At 35.7% G+C, this 26,172-nt stretch overlaps 1 protein-coding gene across 3 annotated transcripts in view; it reads left to right on the top strand.

Annotated features, from left to right (window-relative positions):
• The first annotated feature begins 1,532 nt into the window (after nucleotides 1-1,532).
• Nucleotides 1,533-26,172, top strand: part of LOC117611482 (uncharacterized) — an 89,322-nt gene continuing 64,682 nt past the window's right edge. The window contains exons 1-2 of one of the 3 annotated variants that reach the window (XM_034339482.2): nucleotides 1,533-1,759; nucleotides 3,729-3,905. In XM_034339482.2, the coding sequence (XP_034195373.1) occupies nucleotides 3,903-3,905 (3 nt within the window). In that variant the 5' untranslated portion in view covers nucleotides 1,533-1,759; nucleotides 3,729-3,902. Of the gene's footprint in view, nucleotides 1,760-3,728; nucleotides 3,906-25,239; nucleotides 25,264-26,172 lie in introns of those variants that run through there. The other 2 variants (XM_034339502.2, XM_034339456.2) reach the window with 2 other exon arrangements.

The raw sequence follows: 26,172 nt of genomic DNA, 5'->3' as shown, positions 1-26,172 counted from the left end.
TTAAATGACCCGCACTCGATCGACCACTCGGTAGAATCTTGCAGAGTAATCGCCGTCGGTTTTAACCCTCTCTGCTTCGAATTCAATCGTCAGTCTTTGTCGTTGAGATTGCCCCATGAAAAGTAACACACTTTATTCGTTTCATTCAAGTTTGCAAACGATTTCGGCAAACTTTGTTGCCTTTTCGTCTCGTTGGAATTTAGTTTCTGGAAAGTTTAAAGAGAAAATTGGTGAGGAATACTCTCGAGTAATTTCAAGGAACGCGTGAATAATTGATATTTCGTTTCAAATAATTCTGGTAAAATAAAAATTAGAAAAATTATAACGCGTAGAATTTTGTGTAATTGAATAACTGGTGGAAGAAAGGAGAAGGTACAGTTTGAGCGGCGTTAGTACTATCCAATGTAATGCCAGAAGGTGAATTCCAATAAAGGTGCGGAATTCCAGGTCATCCTGGAATGTGGTTACATCGAGAAAAATAGGATCAGTTCCCCTCGGCGATTCAGAATTGTGTAAACGAAAATAATGGCAAAGGTCGTCACGTTTTCTTCTTATTTACGCCAATTAGAAATCATCCTATCACCTTCAACATTCTCTCTGTTCGATCTATCCCAATAAATATACGACTGAAAATATTATATTGGAATTTTTAAAAATTATTTATTTAAATCAGATAGTAACTTTCGTAGATTCATCGCACCGGCATATTGGTTCATCGATGTGCAATCAACTAACAAGTCCATCGTATTGATTGATCACCCAATCGATCTACACTTCTCCATTTCTAAAATGAAAGTCAATATTTCATGAACAGATAGCTGATTATAGTTTTATGAAAGATACACAGTATGTTTCAGTAGCACACAAGTCTCGATTCATTTTATTCTGTAATCTATACGAATCATTCTAATAATTTTCTAATATCTTTCAAATGGATGAAGGCATAGTAGAAAGATATCTCATTAACTATTGATTTTTTACCAAATTGCTGCCCTCTATTTTTTTCAAATTATTATAAATAACGAAAATATTCAGAATAAATAAAATTAAGATGTTAAGTAATTAATTTTCTCCAAAAATCCAGCACACGATTGTCGACAATATTGAAACACGCGCGAAACCAGTGACCCTAATATGACACCTCCTCCCAATTAACAATCGTCTGATCTCGTTAAAGTTGCTGATCATTCCGTGACAGAAATTTCGTATGTGCATACGCTTAGCAAATCCAGGTGCCAAGCCTTCGCGTGATCATTCAGGGAACCTCTCACTCTCTCCCTCTCCCACGTGTCGAAGCACGAGGAGGAGAGAGCAAAGGAGAAAATCGTGAAAACCTGGGACGAACGAGGGAAAGAGACGCGGAATAAGAAGGCGCGACCAAGAAACAGCCAAAGGTAGTAGGATCGGGAACGGCGAACGTTTCTTTCTCTTTCTCCCTCTACCTGGCCCCCCAGGTGTATCTCTGTCGCTGGTACACCTGAGAATCGGGGAATGTCCTCGTGGCGAGAGCAGTCGTCAGTGTCTCGGTAGACCTCCATCTGGAGCCTGGTTCTCTGCACAGAAAGAGGTTCGTTCGCGTGTGTCACGTGTGCACGCCTTTCGATCTCAAAGCGAAAACACGCTGATGATAAATTCGGGAAGCAGAGAGGAGGAATCGCGTTGATCGTCTACGTATCCCTCGTCTTCCGGTACCGTGTCGATTTTACTTCCGACTCGATTTTCACGCCGTTGAAGCGCGTTGCCTGGCTGGCTGCGAGTGGTACGTGTGAAGTGAATCCTTAGGGGGATGCGGGTTCGTCGAAACGTAAATAACGCGATGAAAGGGGAAGTTGGAGCTTCGATCGTGTTCCGTTCTTGGAAATTTGTTATTCTTGCAGAGACGAGCACAAGTTTCTGTCTAAAGTTTAGCGATCAGGTTTCCCTACAATGGGAATCATGATCGAGCGATTAACTATGATAATTAGCGAACGGGCCCTAATTCCTCGACACGGCCTGTTTACACCGATCGATCATCTGCAATCAATCAGATTCCACGTAACCGGTGCTTGACCAAACAAATTATTTCCTCCCGATTAGAGCCAGCTTCATTCCCTCCCTAGCATTATCCGGTGGATCTAATGCAGTGAAATCGTTCGATTAAACTGCACGCGAATCGTAAACCGCACTCGAGCTTTTCCGAACTCACCACCTCCCCCCTTTCCATAGCTATTTCGAACAATTTCCTTGGTGGTTAGGTTGGACTGCGCTGATGTAATGTCATCAGGATCGCGGGAAAGAGCGATGGCTCGTTTAACGTCAAACGAGTCGGCTATTAGCTACACAATACTACTCATCAATTGCTCGTAACTGTCCGCGTTAACAGCGTACACCTTTCTCGTCGTTTAATCGTCACTCGTTAAAACGTTCGTGTACCCTCTCTGCCATGCTCGAACTAGGTGTTGGAACACTCGTGCTTGACAATCCTTTTAGCACATGGTAGCTGATAAATTGCTTTTTATCGGTATTACATAGAACCTTGTAACGAGCCTCTCTTTATATTTACCGAGAGAAATTGATTCATTCAGATCAGATTTTTTAAAAAATTCTTATTTAATGAATCGTCTGGCGTGTAATTGGGAATCTTTGATTTTATGCAATTTTTAATTCCTTTTTATAATAGTATTGCATTTGAGAGTTTCAGCTTAAAAATATAAAAAAATTATTCATTTTAATTGCAATTAAAATTTGCATTACATTTGCATCTCAATTAAGATTATTAATGCTGATATTATTGATATTATGGTTACGTAATAATTTTCGTTAAAATCGGAAGCTTGTCCAGTTCGTATATTCGGCAACCAGTTTTCGCGGTTTCACCTTTAAAATAGCAAAGATCGATGACTTTGCTAGCTCATAGCAAAAGTGACTGAACGATATTACACGCAGTAACGTTCCGGGTTCGCTGACATGAAAGGAGCGGAAATCTGTGCAGGATGAAGTTCCTCTTTGATACCAGGATTTTCCTTCCACTTGGAAATCTACTATTGCTCGCGCCTTAAATTCACGGAAATCTCTCTCGGGAATTCCTCCTGCGAAAAGGGACAACGCATTCCAGGTGCTCCATTTCCGATCTCTAGAGATGACGAGGTATCGTTTGGTCTTTGATCTTGAAAAATTAATTTTGAAATATGCTCAACATTTTACAACTCCAAGTTTCGAAAAAATAACGAAGGTTACTCATCTAGAATAGTAAGAATGCTCGAATTTATTTAATACGAGCTCTAGTTGCAAATATTTTACTTTTTTATCAAGTAAGATTAACGTTAAAATGTATCTAATAAATTATTCTTACTTAATCTACATCCTACAGTAATTAAATTCACACTAATTTTATATTTAGTTTATTTCGAATATTATAGCACAGTGTTTTTGTACTTGAATTTTGGCGCTGTGCTGTGAGAGCCACGCCCCTAGCGGTCGAACTCGCGAACCAATATCGATTCGAGAGTACTCGATCACGTGCGCCATTCCGTTCGCGCGTTTCTCCCGGAGCATCGAAACTCGTGTGCGTCCTTTAATTGTCCGTTCTATAATATCAAATTCTCTTCAAATTATATAATATTCGGTACCGAAGTGTCGCAATCCTTCCGTGTTAATCGTATTAACCTCAATCGAAACCTCCAATCGTGTGAATAATGTTTATTCGCGAACTCGTTGCCGGTTGTAATTGTTGGATCGTTTCGTTTCAGTGGCGTTCATACAAGGGTGTACTTTAGCTGAGAAAAGTGAGAAAAGTCGAGAATTTTAAGTGGCATTTTTTAGTGACGCAGGTGTGAAACTGTCTTGCGTGTTACATCGTATGCAGAAGTAGCCGAGAAAAGGGAAGAACGCCTGGGGAGGGATACTTTTGTCAACTCGAAGAAATGGTGAGTCAAACAACGAGATAAAGTTTAATGGCTTCTCTGACGGAAACTTTTGACGCACGACCGTGCAGAAAGTTGCTGTTTCGTGTTTTCGAGACGGTAACTTTACTACGCGATTAACAAGTAGACTCGCGATCAATTCTGGTTTTCCCAGGGATAACGATGATGCCCTGGGTTCCCTCCTTTCTCCTTAGACATCTCCGGCGGAAATGACCACTAGTGTATCAACGTTTACGCGGGAAAATTTGAATTAATTTTTTTAAATTTCTACTTTTTACTCGCGTACTTAATTTTATAATATTTGATAATAGTATATGAGTGATAAACGATGAATTTTACAAGTAATAAATTAATTATATTATCATAATATCGAGATAAAGGAAAATGATAAGTAGCTTATACGAGCAAATCGCTAATTAAATAAGCAAGAGAATTATTTCCGTTCGTAGGAAGTTAACTTTCCAAGGGAGTAGAATTGTTCTTGATAATTTTGATATATACAGGGCACACGGGATGGTATTAATTTTCCGGGAAATTAGTAACGACTATGGGGGCACGATGGTATATTTCTAGTCGAGACACTTTGCTTGGCTCGAGAACAATTTAGGAAGAATCATTTCCAAATGTGATCGTAATTTTGGAAATTATCAGGGGTTCTGGAATAATTTGTCTCGGAAATAGTTTTCGAAATTAGTGACGTTATTTTAGTAATACACTTCGTATTGTCACGTTGCTATCGTTTCCAAAGTTTCGAACATTATCAAGTTTCTCCGGAGGTGTATCAAAGTAACTTCCAAGAGGCTGATTTATCCGAAAAGGGAACACTGATAGAAGCCGTGCACCGTAGTCAAACCAACGAACGAATTTACCGAACATTTGCCTGTTAATTCACCTATGCAAGCGTCGTAATCCGGTTATGTTGCTGAAACCGCAGGAATGTGCGGCTAATAGAACCTCCACTCGTATCCTCCGTGACCGCGTGTTCCGTGCACGTCCACGTGCGTGTACGTGTGCAGATCCTGTGAAACTCCAACAAAAGGGTGTACGAGACTGGAACTGGGTCAATGTGATTTCGCGAACTCTTTCGCAATTTAACTTCTCGAACTTGGCGCTTTCGCGAGACAACGTTCTTCCCTTTCATCTTTTCTCTTATCTCGGCGTGGTATTTTGGCGAGAACAAGCCTTGACGCTTTAACACGTTGAAAATTATATCTCGAGAGTAACAAGGGTACTACGCTTGCAAACGACGAACGCTTAGGTAAGGTGACGGTTAAAAATGATCAGGCTCGTGAAAGGGTGAGGTTGCTTGAGCGCGAATGAACGAATGAGATATAGAGAAAAATCAGCAGCGGTCGCCTGGCTCTCGATTATCGATTCTACGTTCTCGAACTGCTTGCTACGTGTCCCGCAATCGAATTGGCCGGTTTGCTGGGGCTTGCCGAACATTTGCTCGCCAATTTACTTAGGCACGACGTGCGTGAACCTGCGACAACCTCGTTAGCGTTATCGGGTGTACGGTAACGCGCAAATGCGATGTGATAATCGCTGTCTCCTAACTGCACTCCCGTCTCCGTTTCTACGATTACAGTTTTCAACCTCTCCACTGAATCGTGGTTGCTATTGTACTGTTGGAGGTGAAAAGATTCTCTTTTGATAAATGTAGATGGTTTGTTTGAAATAAGCGTGAACGCAATTATTTTAATAATAAAATACCTGGGTGTGTATAACTCTGATGTATTAATTTTTAGGAGGTTGGGTTTAGACTTTTAGTTAACGTCTGAAATAAAATTATGGTTAGAGGGACAATTTTTAGGTAATTTAGAATGAAAATAGAAGATCACAAATTTTTATTTAAACTTATATTTTATTAAGATTACTGCGGATCATTTTTGATTTCAACAGTACAATTATTGATCTCTGAATATGTATAATGTAATTCGAAAGTTCACCGCATTGTAAACATATCAATGTTGCAATATTGATCAACGAAAATTGAAAAAGATACTGATTCAAATGAAAAGCTGAATTTACTTATTAAACATTAACATTGCTATGAACAAAGAGCAATACGATTGACAAGCATTCGCGATCCGAGGTTAAATCGCGAATTCAATGGCACAAAAGGCTGCTGTTTACAATTTACACATGATAATAGATCGACGTAATAAATTGCATCTCAGTTTTGAATGCTTCCTGTTAAATATTTACAATGGAGGAAACGCGGTGGTAGCGTGTATCGCGAGATTCTTTTTTTCTGGAATTTACTTGATGGCAAAACAATTTTATCGTTTTCAACGAAATTGCATAAATTTTATAATCAACTGACGGAACAGAGTTTCGCGTTTCCTTTTTTTCATCGTCCACGTACGATCGTAAAGTATTTATATTTGGAACATAAAAATCCGCCCTGTTTGGCACAATTTGTTCCGTCAGCACAATTTCTTTAATTTCCGTAGAATGACGAGGTGATTGATTTAAATAATTCTTGTTTTGATTGATTGATAAATCAGTTTGATTCACGGTGGAATAAATTTGGGAAGTTCAATGTGATTTAAATACATACGTTTGATAGGCTAATATTTATTTGTATTAACTATTGAACATTCAGTTTGATTTTTATTATGTGGAGTAAACAACTGTTTTTAATAACTTTTTATTTTATTCTGAGTAGCATTATTTCTTAATTATCGTATAAATTAATTTGAAGACTGATCATTTACTTTTGCAATGATCCAATTGAATATTTCTTAATTTCAGTTAACAAATTTTTCCTGAAATAAGAAATACCTTTTGTTAATTGGAAAGTATTTTATTTCTGCAGTTGTAATTTCTCCAATGAAACATTATATAATTCTGAAGGTAACGAATCCGTAACATTGAATGCAGTCGAAGCAGTTGAGAAACTTGAGGTTGTATACCAAAACCACGAGACGTCGTGAAATAATTGCAGCTGCGGTATCCTGTCCGTCAGTGAAACCGTCGTTACATCGCATTTCATGTTGTTCTGCGGACATTGCAGATCGTGCCATTTCCATGGTACCATTCCATTCCCTTTCCCTTCTACGCTTCACTTTCTGATCGTTCGGTGACATCTCCTCCTCGCTTTTCACCATTCGTCTCTAATGAAATAACATTCTGTCTTAAATCCACAAATTCTTCTATTCAGTTTTTCATCATTTCCAAGCTGACGTAGAAATTCTCACGATATTTTAATTTCCGAGATTCAAGAATTTTAAGATACCAAACAGGGGTGTGTAAATTGAAATTTGTATTTTGAAATTAATTCACGTTCATAAATATAGAACTAAGGGTGGTAGGCTTTTGTAAGAGAAATGCGAATATAAGGGAAGGAGATTTCACCCCTCGCGTGGAAAATATTTAACAAGCCCTATATTATCCATAAATAATTCAAAATCAATTTAAAGTCTCTGGTGAATACATTGTCGAAGCATAGAAAATCAATGAAAAGCAGAGCTCGTATACGTTCACCGTGCTAACCAATTACACGCGAAAGGGTGGCAGGTAGCGTTTAAAAATGCACACGGCGTGCTCGTAGTTGACGTAAAAAATTAAATTGGTGGTAGAGGGTGTTGCTACGGAACGTCCCGTCTATTGTGAAAACAACGCGCGATAATTGCTCGGCAATCGGCATGCGATCGCGTGCGCGTATACAAGAGTTTAATTGCGACTATGTTACCAACCATCACGTTGCATTCTATCCTTAATGCTTTCTAATGGCCGACGATGAAGCTCGCTCGTCCTTTTGTTTCCATTCATGTCACTTGAACGGCGCGTCATTCTTTTCCTGTTTCCCTTGTTTCGCGACCCGCAATGCCATCCCAGATGGATGAAGGGAAACCGAGGATTCGAATACGTCCAAGTGTTCACTTTCTATCGATTCGATTGCAAATGTCGTCTTTGATTACGTTGCTGCTTGCTCTGTTTAATTTCGTAATCAGTCATTTGCGTTCGTTGCATTTGACTCGAAGGTGAATAAGAAAATGGTATTTAATAGATTACTTGAAATGTGTGTTGGATTTAAAAGTTAATGCCATCTTTTTATATTAACCTTTGAACAGCGCAGACTGGGTCAATCGAGACTCAAATGTTAATTTCAAATTAAATGCATCATTTTTAAACGAAAGAGTTTTATATATTAGAAGAAAATTTTTAAAATAACAGCATCAAATTTAGAAAATGAAAATAATATGAAATATAGAATTAAATTAAAATTAGAGCTGTCTCCGTGGTCCACTGTTCGAGGGTTAATATTCCGAACGAAATATTTAATATTATTAATTAGAAGTAATTGTGAAATTCAAATGGAACAAAAGATAATTGAAACAAATAAATAACATTTAGATATTTTCACTTGTAAACAAGATAGCAAGGTGAATTCCTTAACATAGTTTGCGCACTTTCTTTCTTGGCTACGTCGAGACACAGAATTCGAGAGACCTAATTATTCCGACTGGGTGACTGTCTCTTGATACTTAACGCTAATGCTTTCTAATGCCCATCGACGGGGCGCGCGTGTTCTTTTGTTCGGTATGTATACAGAACGGCTGAGTATCGTAGGGAAAAAATTGCTCGCTCGAACTCGAGCTATTTCGCGATTTTGCAACGTCGATTATCCGCGATGCGCGAGATAAGCGAGCGGATTTTCCGCTCGAGCGTTCCATGGAATCGGGTCATCCAGTGTATTTCGAAGCGGATCCAAAGATCACGTTGACTCCGTCGCTTGAAACTAGATCTGTACAACTTCGAGTAATTCGAGATATTCCAATTACCAAGTTACCCGAATTTTTGTAATAAAGACAGCTTCGTCTTCGAAATAAAAAATTCAAATCCCACGATGAGATACCTTTCATCCTTTTGCATAATTAACCAGAAATAAGAGGTCCTGATGACGAAACAGAAAGCAGCGATAAGACAAAGTTATAAAAAATTAGATGTTTAATTCATGAGCTCGCACGCTTGTTAATTAGCGGGTTTTCGAGCCGCGGAATTCATCATTGCTCGATTCAGTTTTTGTTGAAACGGCTCGGTAATTTTATTAACTCTTGACCCAATTCGTATTATACTTTTCTCTTTGAATTTTTCTTTGGTCAAGGTAATAGAACTTCTTCTTTGATCATATTTATTGCTGCAGTCTGAAGGCAGAAAGAAAATGAAGAAGAAAATTAAATCCAAATGTAATTTATACAGATAATTTATTTTTGATTTTAAAAGTTGTCCATTGCTTATCATTAAAATTTTGAATTGAACTAATTTCATCGTGATGCTAATTCGACGCGCGAAATACGAGTAGGTAAAGGTTTAAACGAAGAAAATTAATTAGTTAATGAAGCACACGGGATAGGGTAATTGGATAGTGTAACAAAGTTGTGTAAGTCATTTTGGAGGCGTTAGCCTGGAGAAACTCTCTCTGGTATAAAATTTATATCCACCACTTCAAACAGCTTCCACTATATTTAATATTGAAACATTTTCTCAACTTTGGAACTACTGTAATTACAAAAAGTTATCCTAAAGTAGAACGTAAACACCGCGAATACAATGGTTCATTCTGTTCCATTCGAATGATGAATTAAAAGTTTAATGGAAATTCATTTCCCATGTTTGCAAATAAACTGATTCACTTCTACGACAGTTGTTATTAATAATTGATGTTGGAACAAAACTGGTTTCGAATACTATTATTCTTACTATAATGAAGTAGAAAATTTGATCATTAGTTTTGGATAATCAGAACACTTTTGTGTGACAATAAAAATTAAAATTAGTAAAATTTATTTTAAAATTTAATGTTTTTTTTTTCATTAAAATATTACTTACAAAATAGAATTTGTATTCATTTACTTTTCTTCTTACCTAAAATGATTATAGATAATTCGTATCTTACATAACACAGAAAATTCTCAGTATCATCAAACTTTCTTTTAAATAAATTTCTAAAATAGAAAAATATTTTTTATTATTCGAAGCTGTATTTTTTTTTTAAATCAACAAAATTATGCAACGTAGAGTTAAAGGATCGACTATTCGTGTCTCGAATACCTCAATTGCAATGAATCACAACAGATATATTTTTCAAATGAATTAACAATGGATTTGACCTGAAACGGTTCGCGTGCGATACAACTGGTATCCTGTTTCCGATTCGGAGCAGTACCGTTTAAAGTTAACCTCGTTGTGTCTCGTTACGAAAGCAATTATGTAAGGTCATCGTGTGACAGTGAATGCAATCGGGTGTGTTTATTGTTCCGTGGTCGGGACATAATGGCGTTCTACACTTCCTTCTGAGATCGTGCGGTGAAAATGCACGACTGACGCAAGATACGAATGCTTTGTCGATTTATTTCCCTTCGCGAACACTGGAATTCGACGTTCGCGAGGATAGGTGTGCGCAACGTAAACAGAAACACCTCTCACGGCTTTCCCGTGATGTAACATAGAAATTTTCATCTGAACTCGATTCTATGAAGTAGGCGGTTAACTGTGATCACGATAACAATGATTTAGTATAATTATGACAATTGGTGTAACTAGGAATTTTTTCTAGGGTGGGTGAAGTTTCCTAACGTTACTAAAAGTGTCGAGAGTCTAATTCTGTTTAATTCCTTTTATCCATAATTTTCGATAATTACCAAATATTTATTTCTATTAAGATGAGATTTGACAAGGACGTAGTTTATTTCGTTATATCAAAGTAGAAAGTAATTTCGTGTGAAATAATATTTGAAGTAAAAATAAAAATACAATTGTGTGTTTCTTTTTCAAATGAAATATCATTTTTCTCATCATAAATTTCATCCAGAAGCTGGTTTATACGTAAATGCTCTACTTTAAGAGAAATAATATTGCAAGAATTCAGGGAAAATGTAGTCTGATAACTCCGGAAATCAAAGTAGCTAGCTCTTTTTTATTCTACTTTCACGATTCTTTTTAATATTAAATCTCCAGCTCCCGATTCTGCAATATTGAAAACGTAAAAATGTAAGAAATGATAACAGAATCGTGCGAGACAGGTTTTGCACTTTCGTATTCTTCTTTCGTTCGATTCAGGTGCGGTGAAAGTTATTTTAAACGCAAAATGAAATATGATTTTCATCTTAGTATATTTTGTTTCGAAAGTGTATATAACAAATAAGTTTTATTCTTCTCATAAGGAGACTATGTTTCCCCAATTTTGCAGAATTGTAATCCATGTGTGTATTGTCAAAAGCCCAATTACATTATCGAAACACAGTAGTACAATTAACAAATCAAACGTCAAAATATAATAACCTAATAACTAAAGTTCCACGATAACCAACATTTAACACTGTACTGAAAATCAATATAATGCATCGACATGTCATTAATTTAACTGCTTGTTTCCATTACAATGGCAATAATTAATGAACATGCTATTTAGACTTGTGAATACCATATAATTTAAAAAAGAAGAGAAAAATCACGAGATAAATTGGTGATAATTTAGGGAAAAAGATTGTAATTTCGTTACGGAACCACGTACGACTCTTAATTACATGTTTCTCCTTATCTGATGTTGTATTAATGATTCGGAAGTCGTTTAGATCCCTGATACTTTCGATTTTAATGCAATGGACACATTAATTAATTGAAATGCGGTTGGTAATCAAAGTGAATTACACGATCAAGGATCTAGAAATGATCCGAATAAAAATGAATGCTAATGAAATTCAGAATAGATATGATTTCAATCATTGTTCCTCTGGAGAGAGGAAGAAATGAAGTCACTCGCTACTGTTCCCATTACAAAGAACCAATGCATTTATTAAACCTGTTTGAAAGTATGTTACACCTTAAATACTTGGCGAATGACGAAGCTGTTGAAACAACGCCTACTTTGAATTAAAGGGGTACACCGCCCTAAATACCTAAAATTATAATAGATAACATTTTCAAATTTTTCTTCAATAAACAATTATTAAGTAAAAAAATTCGGATTTTTCTGGCAGTGAAAATTGGTCAAAAATTAAAATGTCTGAAGCATAAAATTCATTTTAGCACGTTAATAGAAATTTGTTATCTATGCTTTATTAAAAGTAGTAATAGAAATAGTTGCACTAGTAATTCCTGAATTTATCGAAAACGAATATGTAATTTGATTGTAATGACGGGAATCTCCATAAAATTCTATGGAAGATGGTCAGACGTCGCGTCGTGGATACGTTAGAAGTAGTTCAACTAGTATAAACACCGCAGACAATGGGCAAACTTTAACAACGATCGCGATAGAAGCTTGCTAGATCCATTTAGGCTCTGTTGAATTTGGGTGACCGTAGTGGGCATGCTTAAAGTTTGGATAGACGCGTTTAAATTCTGCTAAACTTGACTAAACTTCTACCAAACCCAAGTTCAACGCAGTTTTATCACTTTCACACTCTTTTAGGATCCTTAGACGCGTTTAAAATGTGATGGAGTGGATCAAAATGCGGCTAAACTGAAGTTTTACCGCGATTTTGTTACCTTAGCGTTGTTTTGCAATTTTTTAATTTTTATAGATGGACTTTAGATGTTTGAAAATTGCATAAAATGCAATTTGAGTATTTTGAACATTTCGGAAGTTTCATAGAAATATTTAAATTATTTGAAATTTAATTAAATCCAACATTTTATTCGTTTTTGGAATATTAAAAGTTCGTCAAGTGCTCTTAATTTCTACTAAATTTAATTAAAGCTAAGCTAAAATTTAATTTTACAACTTTCATATTTTTCGATAATTTTAATAAGTCCCATCGTAATGTAATTGCACCCAGTTATATTAAGTTCATTAAAATCTTATTACATCTGAAATCTACTCGATTTTCATATAAATTAGGTGTAAGCAATCAGTTACAATCAATAAATTAGGTAGATAATTCAATAACATAACCAGCGATCCTTTATCGTGTCGATAGTTGCTTGTTTTGCTGTTTGCTGTAGATTCTCATTAAATCGAAGAGACCTTCGGGGTAGAATTATCCCGGTCTAATCACAACGTTCTAATTACATTCTACCCGATTGAACTAACTTACTTTTACGATACCAGCTATTGAATTGACGTGCTGCTTTGCCAGCTGAGCTTTGATTACATGCTTTGCAATTGACGATGAAATGCCTCGTATTCCACAGGCATGTAAGTCGATTGTGTAATGCTCTATTTGATTTTGATCCGATGATGCTATCATGCCTGACAGACAAACTATTAGTCTTCGTTGTTACAAAATAGTTACGAAATAATTTCTTCAACAAATTCAGTGTGCTAAACTTAAAATTAGAAAATTCGATAATTGGATCTTATTGTATACAATATTTCACCTTAGATGTAATGTAACTATTATTCAGCGACTTTTTTTTGAAAAAAAAAAAAAAAAAAAAAATTGGGTACTGTTTAAAACAGAAAATGGCAGAGATGCACTGAGAAGAAAACAAGACAAAGAGAACAGAGTCTAACAATAAGTACCGTGCGTCGCCGACCTTCCGGACGGATTCTTGATATCTACAGGGGGACAAAAAATTTCTAAATCTAAATTCTATCTGTCTGCTGATACTGAAAGTCAAAAATCTAACTATGTTCCACTCGACACAGGGGAACGGAGTCTGAGTCCCATCGAAATCTCGATCATCGAAATTGAAGATCTGTTAATTAATTTTTAGTCAACAAGTGTTGTTAACAAGAAACTGTTGGAAATCTCTCCCTTCAACGTTATATTCTACATGTGGAATCGTTTCGATTTCAAAGCAATTCACGGCTAATTGAAACGCACGGGGACGATATTCGCGGCGGACTTTATTAACACGAACGGCGATGAAAGTTTACGCCCTGTGTTATTCCTTCTTAAACGACCGCGGAGAAAGTTTGTTCTCGCGAGAACGGTTCTGCTACACGTAGCCGCGATAAAACCTCTCCCCGTTTCAAAGTCGACGAGAAATTGCAATGATGCGGAAGCAAAGAAACGAACGCGTGTCACAATACAAAAGCGGCCTTTCTTAAACGGATACGTCTCTTTCGGGAATGAGTTCCGTACATGGATTTTAATGTGCACCGCATCAAGCATTATGTAATCAGCGTGTAGTATTCGTGAAGTAGAATTGCAATAAACGTTGACGACTATTTTCATCGAGATCCCGCGGATTTTACGGAAGTCCGTGTTTGTTGTTCCTTTTTATGCACACGGAGAATCGTGCCTTTTAAACGAACGAGGTGATCAAGATAATTGCAGATACTTAAACTTGTTTTTTCCTTTTATTGTACCATCGGTCTTATTGTGCAATTTGTCCTAATTAGGGCGTTCCATGGGAGGATTTGTAGTTCGTAGGAATTTTATTTATGTTGAAATACTCGATTAATCATTTATTATTCCTTGTCCTTTAACAATTTAAGTCGTGTTTTCGTCAATTTTAATTGGTCTGTCGAACCTTAAACGACGATTTATCGTCAAAGATTGCATTAATTAAAGGAAAATTCGTTTGTGTAATCGCGATTGGTTCGTTGAAGCGTATACACCGGTGGAGAAATACAGAAAAAGTATTAAATTTTCCGGAACCTTTATTTACTGGAAATCGTAGCCGGTGCTTCACGATTTTATTTGGAATCAGTGAATGGAAGAAAATCCCTGAAACAGAATTTCGAGGCGGAAACTCGTGCACGACGACGACTTCGTTAGCGTCCATTTTCGAAATCGTCATCCTCGTAATTACATCTGCTGGTCGGTGTGTAATTAGCAGTTTTTATTCCGTCGAACGTGAAGCGTGTCTTATGAGAGAAAATAACGCTGGTGAACATAAAAAGAAGGAAACGTTTGATCGTTGATAGATTTCCTTCATATTTTGTGTAGCACGAGAGGAGGTAGAGGAAATGAATAATTTTCAGTGCTAAATTAAAAAATAATGGAAAGAGGTATTAAAACTATTCAAAAGTTTGAAGATAAGTGAAAGAAATTTGAAGATTTTTTATTGTTTATATTAATAGCCAATGTCATGTGTTAATGACTTCTAGCAGTAATTTTCTACACCAACATTTGTTGTATTAGATAATAATTTTAATTTGAGAATTAATCATTTTATGTGTTCAATTACAAAAATTCTAAAATACAGTTCACTCGAAAAATTGAAATATATGAAGTTATAAAAACTATTAATTTTATAAAACATACAGCCATCGAATTATTAATCACCATTGAACTTCAATTAACAAACATTGATATTGCATTTTCGTTTCCAATTAATTTCTCTATAAACTGCTCTTTATTTCTGGAACACTACAGTTATTTTCATGAATTAATAGTTGGTTGTATGCAGAATCAACGAAACCGATCGAAAGCTAACAAAGTGGAGATCAAAGCGTTAAAAATTGTTTAACAGCGAGAGAGTAAAATCGTTCTCTGTAAGTGTTTCTATGGCTTGAAAAGCGGTCTGTTAAAAATCGTCAAAGCTGAGCTGATTGTTCGACAAATGCTTTTCCGTGCAAAAACTGTAAACATTTTGAAACAACAACATACTCTGATTGATTCAAACGGTATACAAGATTTATCGAAAAGAAATTGACTACAATTGCGAATAGAAATAGTTAAAAGTAAATAATTGATTTGAAATAGCTATTTGATATATAATATTGTGATATATTTAATTTTATTCACTGCATTGTTTTTCAACACTCAATTTCAGATATGAGAATAATTTTCCATTGCAATCTGTGCAATGGGTCTTCCATGATATTTTTTTCAATATTTTATTTTTGAAATAAATAACGGTACCGTAGATGTTTAAATTCTGAAATTTTGTCAAATTTAATATAAGCAGAAATTGAAATTTTCCTCCAAAAGTCAATAAAAGCACATTAATAATTTCTATACTTTAAAATTCATTTAGAGAGGTTTGGTAGTTTCGGTGTTAATATTGTCTAGTTTCAAAACTGAACAGTTGAATTTTACGAAACTTTATCGACTGCGATGTAGAAATTGTTAAAGCACCGTCTGGTTAACTAGGAACGAGCAAATTAGCGATTGTTCGGGTAGGATTTGGTTTACGCAGCGTTTCAGCTGACATCGTTGAGCACAAAAACTCTTTCGTTGAATTGTCTTTCGGCTAATGAGCGTTTCATCCGCTCATCGGACTCCTGCGTGACAAATGGCCGTTCCCTTGGCGAACTTGCTTCATTAAAACGGCTGCGTTAATTTGTCACGGACTCGAGCGCTCGAATCTGGAAATCCTTGGCGCGGAATCGTCAAGAATAAATCGTTGGGAATTCGTGAAATTCTCACCTCTCCGATCTTGAATTTGCGCATCGAATTTTCTTGCTAAAAGGTGCCTCTGCTTTTGCTCGTTGAAACGAAATTACCGTTTCCGGTTTCGTGAAAATATAAACAGAAGACTCCAGGGTAAATTATTTATTTCCCGACAAATAATATTTGTGAAATGTATTCGCTTTAGAAAAAAACTGTAATTACTGTTCTCTTTGATTACATAAAAGTCTATTGGTCGGGAAACGTCAGAGGACAAAAAGGGGGCTCCCATTTTATAGATTGAATCGTATTTGCAGGAAATTCTAAGGTATTCATCGGAATGAAAGCGACCAGCATTTTCATTGCAAAAAAGGGTGAATAAAATGGATGCTTGGTTCTTGATATCTACCATAAAAAACAAACGAAAATAAATCTCTAATAATATGCCAACAAAAATTGAATTATTCTATTGAAATAGAATAATAAATATGAAAAGTTTCTTTTTGAAATTTTATTTATGTATTTTTTAACCAAACAATATGAAATGTGTAAATATTATTAATAACTTGAGAAAGATTTATTTGCTTTGAAAGGAGAAAGAATTGAATGCACAATATAAACCCTTTCATTTGCTATTTTAAAGAATTTTACATAGATTTTTTTTATTTCATAATTGTTTATATTACTTTAGTACATTTTTTCGACAGTAAAATTAAAATTGTTCCATATTATCTACAGTTACAAATATCTCATGCTAATTAGACAATGAAAAGAATTTCTAATAAAATGACGATCGAATTCCTATAGAAATTTAAATATGGGTGACACGAACATTCATAAATCGGATTAAAAATCAGAAATCGAAATCGAATCAAAATCTTGATTCGAGAAAGGAATCCATCGCATTTTCTCAGTGACCTACATTCGATGAATCGTCCCAATGCGAGTCGAAGTGAAACGATCTCGCAAATCTATCGCTCGAGAAATCGAGTTGTTGACCTGCCAGACAAACAGGCAATCAGCTGGCTAAGGAGCTGATGTTTACCATCCCCTGAATCTTTTCACCTGCGCTCAGGTGTACTCCAAATTACCTGCCTATCTATTTCTGTGACTTTTTGGAGGTGGTCGGTGACGCCGTGGAAAAGGTAAATCCTGGCTTCAGGTGAGCAAACAGGTGCATTCGACCAGGGGATCAGGTTACACGAGAGATCGGCCAGGTTGTGTTTCGAACCGGTTTTCCGTATTGGAATCTCAGGTGCGCGATAGGTGCCTTATGCATTCGTGTTTACGTTGCTTCAGAGACGTGCATTTGCCTCGGTTAAAGGGGAACAATGCTTATAAATTGGGAATAAAATGAATTTTTTACTAGTGAAAACTATTAACAATGATTAAAATTTCGATTTTAAAAGATCTAATTATTCAAAGATATAAGAATAAATGTTTAAATATGTAATGGGATCTATTTTTGTGAAATTTATGTAAAAATTAACCGTCGAACGGCGGACCATGGAGAGAGCCTCAATTTTAATTAAATTCTGTATTTCATATTATTTTCATTTTCTAAATTTTACACTGTTCCTTTAAAAATTATTTTGCCAATATAATAAAACACTTTTGGATAAGAGAAAATAATAAATTACAATCTGCTGAAATTTTCAAACGGCTTCGTTACAGTATTCAAATATTCGATTCTAAAACTGGTTAAAAATCAAAATTTCCACCGACACGGTTCTCTGTCTTTTATTTTTCCCACGATATCAACGCCACGCTGTGTTACATATTCAACGGTCTAGACGCGACCAGCCATACTCTCGCGTGAAATACAGTACATACCTTGAAAATGCAAAAATACGAGCAGCTTGGCTAGTGAGTTTCGTTGAAACACGAACGAGAAATGAAATAGGAGAAGGACCGAGGTGATTCGGCGGAGAATTGCCGGTCGAGGAAAGAAAAGTACAGGAACGTTCACAATCCTCCTCGTAGCTTGGTGTCCTGATATTGAACACCTGTTCGCGCACCTGAATCACCTGGAAACGCGAGTTTATCTGCGCATACGACCACTCCAGAATCCTCCTCCTCTTCTTTACCGCTCTGGTAGAGAAACTGACGTTTTGTTTTAACCCTTTCGAACCTATAATTTCCTTCTCCTAAGAGGACAGAGTTTAACCCTTACGACCTAACATCGGTATACTGTACCAACACATGCTCTCATATGCAATAGAAACTTTAATATATAAAATTGTGTAAAAGCTCCTGTTACAAAATCTCATTATTGGTAAATAATAAATAATTATTCTGGAAATTATAAATCAATATTTTAAATATTTTGGAAATGGAAATTTGTATGGAAGGAAATTACTATTGGTCATGTGAAATGCTGGGTCTGGAAGGTGAAGGGGAACAATACTTATGCATTTATCAAAAAAGTGCATTTTTTATAATTTCAATCCTAAAGATATAAATATTCAAAGATACAAAAATAACATTTTAAATATTTAGTGGAGACTATTTTTGTGAAATTTCTATAAAAATTCATCCTCGAACGACGGACCATGAAGATAGCTCTAAATCTAAGCTGAGCTCTACAATCAGTCAAAATTTTTTCTCGACTGATAATCGCATTTCTATTCAATATTAAATTGTGATTATTTTCTAATTATGAATCCGGCATTTTTCGAATATTTTTATATCGGGCACATTTGTATCTTTAGAAATGAATATTGGAGGAAAAGAATTTTTCTTGAAACTGGTGCATTGTATCATATATAAGGTGTTAATTCACACATTATAATATTTCTTCTGAAAAATTATTATGCATACTAAGAATACTTGTACGATTTGCTGTAGTTCAATCGAACATCAAAGGATCGTTACTCTTCAATTCAGGTATATCGGCCGATTCTGAATGTCAGGAGAGCAGCAGGTGGAAAGACGTGCAGGTATATATACAACGCCAATCACGTTCCACCTGAGACGAGTGCAGCGTAGAATGTGCAACGTGTCTTGGTGCACTCGATGCTGTGAATATGGTTGTAGTGCATCCTGGACTAGGGCAGTATGCACGAACCACCCATCGTTACGCTTCTATCATTCTTATAGAAGTGTAAGGCGATGGAACGTTTGATACATGAATCCCATGAATAATTGATATTCTTGATTATTTTTTATTTTTCATAATAGTCAGATGAAATGTAACATTTCAAAGGAAAAGATTGCTTAACATTTGATTTGAGATAGAATCTGAGATCATTTTATCAGCTATAATATGCAATATGAAAAGTATTAGTAAATTAATATTTTGCATAAGTGAAAGTAATGCAAAATCTATTTGTCATATTAATTTGAAGCTTAAGTTATAGTTTGATGAAAGTGACAAATAGAAATTTTTTCTCGGGCAATAAGTTCCAAGTAATTACACATTTCCAACGAATTATACAGATCGTTGTTGCATGTAACAAACTAGCTGAAATGCTTACGCTTTCAACGACGATTTCTTACTTTCTATTTAGCGGTAATAGCACATTTTCACAAGCCACAAATAGTATTCGCGGATTGTAATCATCCTATCCACGGATCCATAAAATAGAGTGAAGTAATATTGAATCCTGTTTAATAGATTAAATTGAAATTCTAAATAAGAGTTTCAAGCATTTGTAGTCTAGCAGCTTTACAGAAAGTAACAATATATATATATAAAAGAAATAAAAATAATAATATTCGTCAGGATCTTCAGAATGTTCTTCTATCAATATTTTCAATAAATTAGAGAGAATTTTTTGATTATCAATCTCTTTGATGCCTAAATGAACGATGTGTAGCAGATTTTTTTCGATTCGGTGCTTCACTAGGAATCACGAAAAAATATAGAAACGCTGATTTCGTTTATCCTAGATAGGAAAAAAGAGTGAAAAGTAGATAGACATCGAGACGATGGTACCCTGTCAAAATTCCTGTTTCTATCATGTTCGTCGATATCGTTGCTGAGCGAGGACGGGTTCATTGACAGGAAATCAATAGGCAGTGTATTATTTACGTAACGAACGGAGAGGAATACACATTTACACGTACATTTTTCTGTATTTTACTTCTACAATCATCCAACACCGTCAATAATAATCGATAAATCTAATCAAACCTATGAACAAATGGAATGACAAATTGAGACATGGAAGATAATAAAAACGAGCATTCAATCTGATCTACAAACATTTGTTACATATTAAATTGCTGATTTTGAATCATGGAAGGTTTGATGCAATTTGATGGCACAAAAGACAGTTCAACTTTATATAGTTGAAACTTATAATTATATCAATTTGCTGAAAATTCTACATAAAATATGGAGACAGGACTGAAAATTTCAAATATCAACAAATTTTACTTTTAGTAAGTTTCTGAAACAGGTCAGATTAGGTAGAAATTAAAACATCAATGAAATATCAAAAATTAAATTTTCACATTGTTGATAGATTGGTTCAGAAAAATTGATTATTTATAAAATTTTGTTCAAATTCAAACGAGGTCGTTTTGCATAGAGTAGTTCTATAGTGTCCCATGACTTATAGAGAGTAGCGTATGTGTTATTCAATGGCATACGAGTTGTGCCAATTGTAGTTGGTGAGAACTTCAAATTGGCAACCCTTAAAGATAACAAATCACCAGGTAGGTAACAGTCGGTCGACGTCCAACGGTTTGTTGTTAACCTGTTACCTTGCCGTGTGGTTTACCCCTACCATGATCGTGGAACATTAGCAAGAGGAGAATGAAGAAAGGTAGGAAAGAAGGAAGGAATGAAGGGGGGTAGGAGGCCAAGAAGGGTGGGGACGCAAACTGTTGACCTTACACCTTGCCAGGTACGACATCCTTGCTTCTCTGCTATCCTGTTCACCCACGCTCGTGGAATTCACCTGAAAAGGAAATCCGAGGCTCCTTTACCTGCTCACGCGCAACGATCGCTCGTCTTATCTTCGTCTGGCTATCGCGTCGCGCTAACAGAAACACGTTCCGAGAACATTGACACGTTTCGCGGTTGGGCAACTGGTAGTTCTGGTCTCCTGGTAGCCGGGAATCGTGGAAATCATCCAGACTCTGCGTCCACGTGCAAGAGTACCCGGTACTCGGTTGACTTTCCAACAATCAGTAGCTTGGTGTATGTGTCTGATGGATTCGTTTCTGGATGGTGGAGTCTTCGTTGAGTTTAATCCCTTAGAAAATCATTTGAAAAACGCGAGTATCCGTCGTACATGTTTCGTTGGCCTGACTTATGGTTGACCTACTCAGTGACGTTCAAAGGTTGACCTTAAATTGGACATGAAATGATTATTTCCATATCATTATTAAAGTGCGTATGATTAATAAATTTAACGTATGAATTTTGGGAATGGATTCAGACAATAATAAATATCTATTTATTTATTTACATTTTTTATAGTTTATTATAACAGTGAGTATTTGGAACATTGAATTTGTGATTTAATTAAAAATAAATTTGTTATGATAATAAAATATACTAGAATTTCTAAAGTTAAGGTAGAAATCTTTCCTTTGTAATTTGAACTAGTTACAAATATTCCAAAATGGGATATATTTAGTGAAACGAGGATCATCTTACAGAGTTGCAAGTTAGTTACTAAATTACCAAGCGAGTAGCCAGACTTTATGTAAATTTAATCTCCCAAGTGGAACACCAGTGTAGCGATGAATAATACTTCGGGAAACTGTATTCGTTTCGAAAGTAGATAAGCCCAGTCATTTACCTACGCGTAATGGTTTTGCTTCATCTATTGCATAGGTGTTACTCATAAATGTATGACGTATGTTTTTAAATAACAGGAAACATGTGAACACGTGCTGAGTCATTATTAAATGACTGACAGCCATTTTCAATAGGGTGTACACTTGAGTGAAATACTTTCGACAGTTTCTCCCGCGAGTTTCACTTTCAAGTAGACATATATCCTTATGGAATCTTTCATTCTCTCTTGGGGTATATTTGGAAAAAATTTAGAGATGATTAAATTTATGTAAATCAAATTTTTTCGAGCCGACACAATTTCAAAGCTTCATCGTTTATTTAAAGTTTCGCCTTACTCTGAATGGAGGTTTTAATGAAAGAATAACCGAGCGTATAATGTATCAAGTTGGTCCTCGGAGAAATTTTTAATTTTAAAACTCTCTGTTATAAATTAGAAGGTTAGAATCAGCCGGAATATCGTATAGCCGAAAGAGCAGAGTAATTTGGTTAGGGACGAGAATGGTGGAGGGAGAAGGTAGGAGAGAACCTTTTGAAGGTAAAGGTGGGAGGTGTGGGCGTTGGGCCAGGTAAAAGGCTGCACCTCTGACTCACAGGCGAACAGCAGATCGAGGAATCAGCTTGCATGCAGGCGCAGGTTGCACCATTATATCGATACTGAAAGTGCTTGTATGCAATTCTAGTTACCAACCGATATTGTCTATCATCTCGCAGAATTGTCGATGCAAACCCTGAAACAGGCGTTCTATCTCGATCGAGCATCTTGATGGAATCGTGTAACTGGAATTTTAGCCGGTGATTACGGTGAATCTGAATTGATGACTCCTAGAATGCATTGGAATTGCATTCGGTATAACATGAAATCGTCGATATTGAATTAGTTGATTGAAAATGGAATTCAAGTATACTGAAAGTAGAGTAGTTAGGAATAGAGTACTTTGGAAGTGAACTCATCGTCAGAAATAAGTTTGAACTTTCAAATGTCACCAAATTTTGACCCCAGTACATTTAAAACTTCATATTCTTAGTGTTGATTCCATTTAGAAAAAATCATTTCTCTGTGTTTGTAAGCTTTTAAAAAAGAAATTTAGAACAGACAATTTAATTTAATGACAATGGTATATTTTTTGACAAAATAAAATTTAATGATTTTTAATTCGATTTATAAAAATAGTAATTCTTTATTATTGTCTTTGATTGGACTAATGTTTTTTCACTGCTTCTTTCGAAGCATTATTAAAATTGTTTGTTCTTTCAGTGAAAGAATTAAGCTAGGTAACTAAGTGTTAAACAAAGATCTTAAAGGTACACAAGAGCGAAAGTAATTTGAGAATACAACAACGTTAAGTCTCTTATTACCGAAACAATTAAATTCTTCACGTAAGCTGCTTAACTGAGTAAGTAGATTACGTGGATGGTTGTACAGACTGTACCAAGTATTAAGAATGGAGGGTATGCTATTTGTCTAATGTACTATTTTTATTATTCTTGATGAAAGAAATGCCTTATTGTGCAAGTATAATAATTATTTAACGCTGGAGTAATTAAACCTATAAAAATGATGAATTTTAGATTTTTCATTTTAAGTTCAATTGAAGCAAACTAAATCCTTTAATTTAGGATTGTTTATTATCCACAGAATATAGATATCTTTGATTAAAACTTTTCTCCAACAACAAAAACGCAGCAGAGTAATTTCCTTTCGTTTGGCTGAATCAGCGTAATTTTGTGTCCATGTTCATTTATCATTCTCTTTGCACTTTATCTTTGCCACAATCGCTTGGAATTCTAACGGTGACAGAGCGTTTTATCAAATTCAAGGGACGAGGTCCTGGCTTTTGTGAAATCCCCTATCACGACTTCCAGTCATCCACCATCGATTAACTCTGACGAAAAAGTTTCTATTATTATGATATTTAACTTTAAATTAATAACATTTCAGATTTATAACATATTCATTCATTCTAATTATCCGTGTTCCATGTTAATTATAAAACTTCTCTAATTAACTTCTGTTACGTACAAAATTAAATGTAATGACTATTTTATTGTATAGCCTTTGTTAATATTAAATTTACTAATCAGAACCTAACAGAGTTTAAGAAAAATCTATAGTTTATAGTTTGCCGCGGTTCAATTACTCGTGCATACAAAGTATCGTTAATTTTCATTCAATGTGGGATTTGTATTGAGAGTATGAATCAGGACGTTCTGGCCAGTGTATTGGTTTCCTATTTACAATGCGCTATGATTTCGTTTTCGGTTCCATATGGAAATAGATGGAAATAAATTACGTAAATGATTGTGAGAGTGGCTCGAGGTCGTTTTCGACCTCGGCAAGACTGGGCTTTGAATTTATGAAGGTCGGTGCGTGCGCGGATAAACGAAGTCGATGCCGGCTGAGTTGGAACCGCGCTCGAGATAGGGATAATCCCTTTGCAAAAACAGTACACAAATCAACGGAGTCTTCCCAAACGCAAATGTATCATTCTGCCACGAACCTCTCGTGCGCAAGCAGTAACTTCTAGTTCAAATATGCGTTCGCTTATATATTTCTAATTTCCAATGGAACAGTGGTGGTGCAAGTGAATCAAAGTAGAAAAAAGTGCACCCGTCTATCTATCATTGTGCATCCGAGGCTTCTTGGCGCCAGCATGGTGGAAACATTCTCCACTTGACACCGTACAACCACATACACACCAGACTACAGATTTATGACGTGTCAATCGCTAAAAGTATGACTAGTCTTCGAACATGCGAAAATTCTTCGCTTCTCGAGTAGAAAGAGTCTCTCGTTATATTTCATTTCTCGATCACGTAAAGCTGAAACTGTGTACAAAAAGTATCACGTAAAACGAAGGACAAGTATATATAGTATATCTCTTTGTCATAGATTTTGACAGAAAGGAACGTGTTCGAAATTCTGGAATATATTTTCGAAGATCCAGAGAATTTATCAGTGAATACGAGGTTAGTTTCCACGTAGGACATTCCATGACAGACGCCTGCGTGATAATTCCACGAGGACTGAGACGTGGATGGTGTCTGACGTGGTCACGCAGGTGCAAAACGCAGCACGTTGCCGCGATCGACGTGCGCAGAGTCGCTGGTTATTGGTATCGCGTTAACAGGAGACCAGAAAAGAATAGGAGTGCCTTTCTGTTCCGTTGGACACGAAACAGACGCGAATCCGAGTCTCCAGTCACGCCACTTTCCCCTTGACGATCGTCAGAGGGAAGCCCAAGGGTCCAGTTCGGAGGACGAACCGGGTCGTTGATCCTGCTGATCGAGTAATTGCAACAAAGACGAGGAGACCTTCCTGACCGATTAATTATCGTCTGGAAAGGTGGACCGGTGGCGATCGATGATCAAGGTAACATCTACAGATAGAGCTTTCTATGTACTCGGCTTTGTGTATTATTCTTTTAGGATTGTTTTTTTTTGTAGAATTGGTTTTTAAAATTCATTGATTATTTTAAGGAATTATAATTCTGAAGGATTTATTAGAAAGATATAGATTGTTGTGATTAAGAATAATTAGGAAAGATTCGTTTCTATGGAGATTTGGTCTGACCTTTGATGATCCTATCTACTGACTTTAGCGGAGTCGTAATGAGAGAAACTAGGAAGTAGAGAAATCTATTTTGTAGTTAGACTTAACTGTGAATATTTCATTGATCAAAATTTTATTAAGAGGTTCATTGCTGGAGTGAATGTAACCGCGTGCAATATGATTTATTAGTTAATGATTATTATAATATTTCATGGAAATATGATGAAAATTTGCCGTATTCATGTAATATGATTTTAATGAAATTTAAAGCATTATTTGTACGGAGGTAATTATTTTAAAAGATTACAGGCACAAGTAGGAGGGTATATTTTACATGTATTTCAAAAATTATTTAACCGTAATGAAAGAATATTTAATTCGTTAAGTGCTATAGCGAGAACGGTCATATGTATTCTTGAAATTGTAATTATTCATTTTCCATTTGAATCCTTTCATTTGCTACCTTGAAAAAAATTAATTACTATTTGAAATTCATATCTATATCAACATTGGGTTCTTTTACTTCGATAATGAGAAAAAGGTATCAAAGTATCAGATCAAATTTATGAGAAATGAAACCAATTCGTGATAAAATTTTCATTAGAATTAACGTGATAGTTAACGTGGTAGAAAATTCATAGCTACCTCGATATTGGGTCGATATATTACGTCAATCAGAGTGTCGTTAAACCGTTTCCTTTCGCGCGTTGGCCGCTTTACGATGACGGA

This window comes from Osmia lignaria, chromosome 9, assembly GCF_051020975.1.
Source record: "Osmia lignaria lignaria isolate PbOS001 chromosome 9, iyOsmLign1, whole genome shotgun sequence".
Taxonomy (NCBI): domain Eukaryota; kingdom Metazoa; phylum Arthropoda; class Insecta; order Hymenoptera; family Megachilidae; genus Osmia; species Osmia lignaria.
Note: the sequence above shows the minus strand (reverse complement) of the source record. Positions and strands in the feature narration are given on the sequence as shown.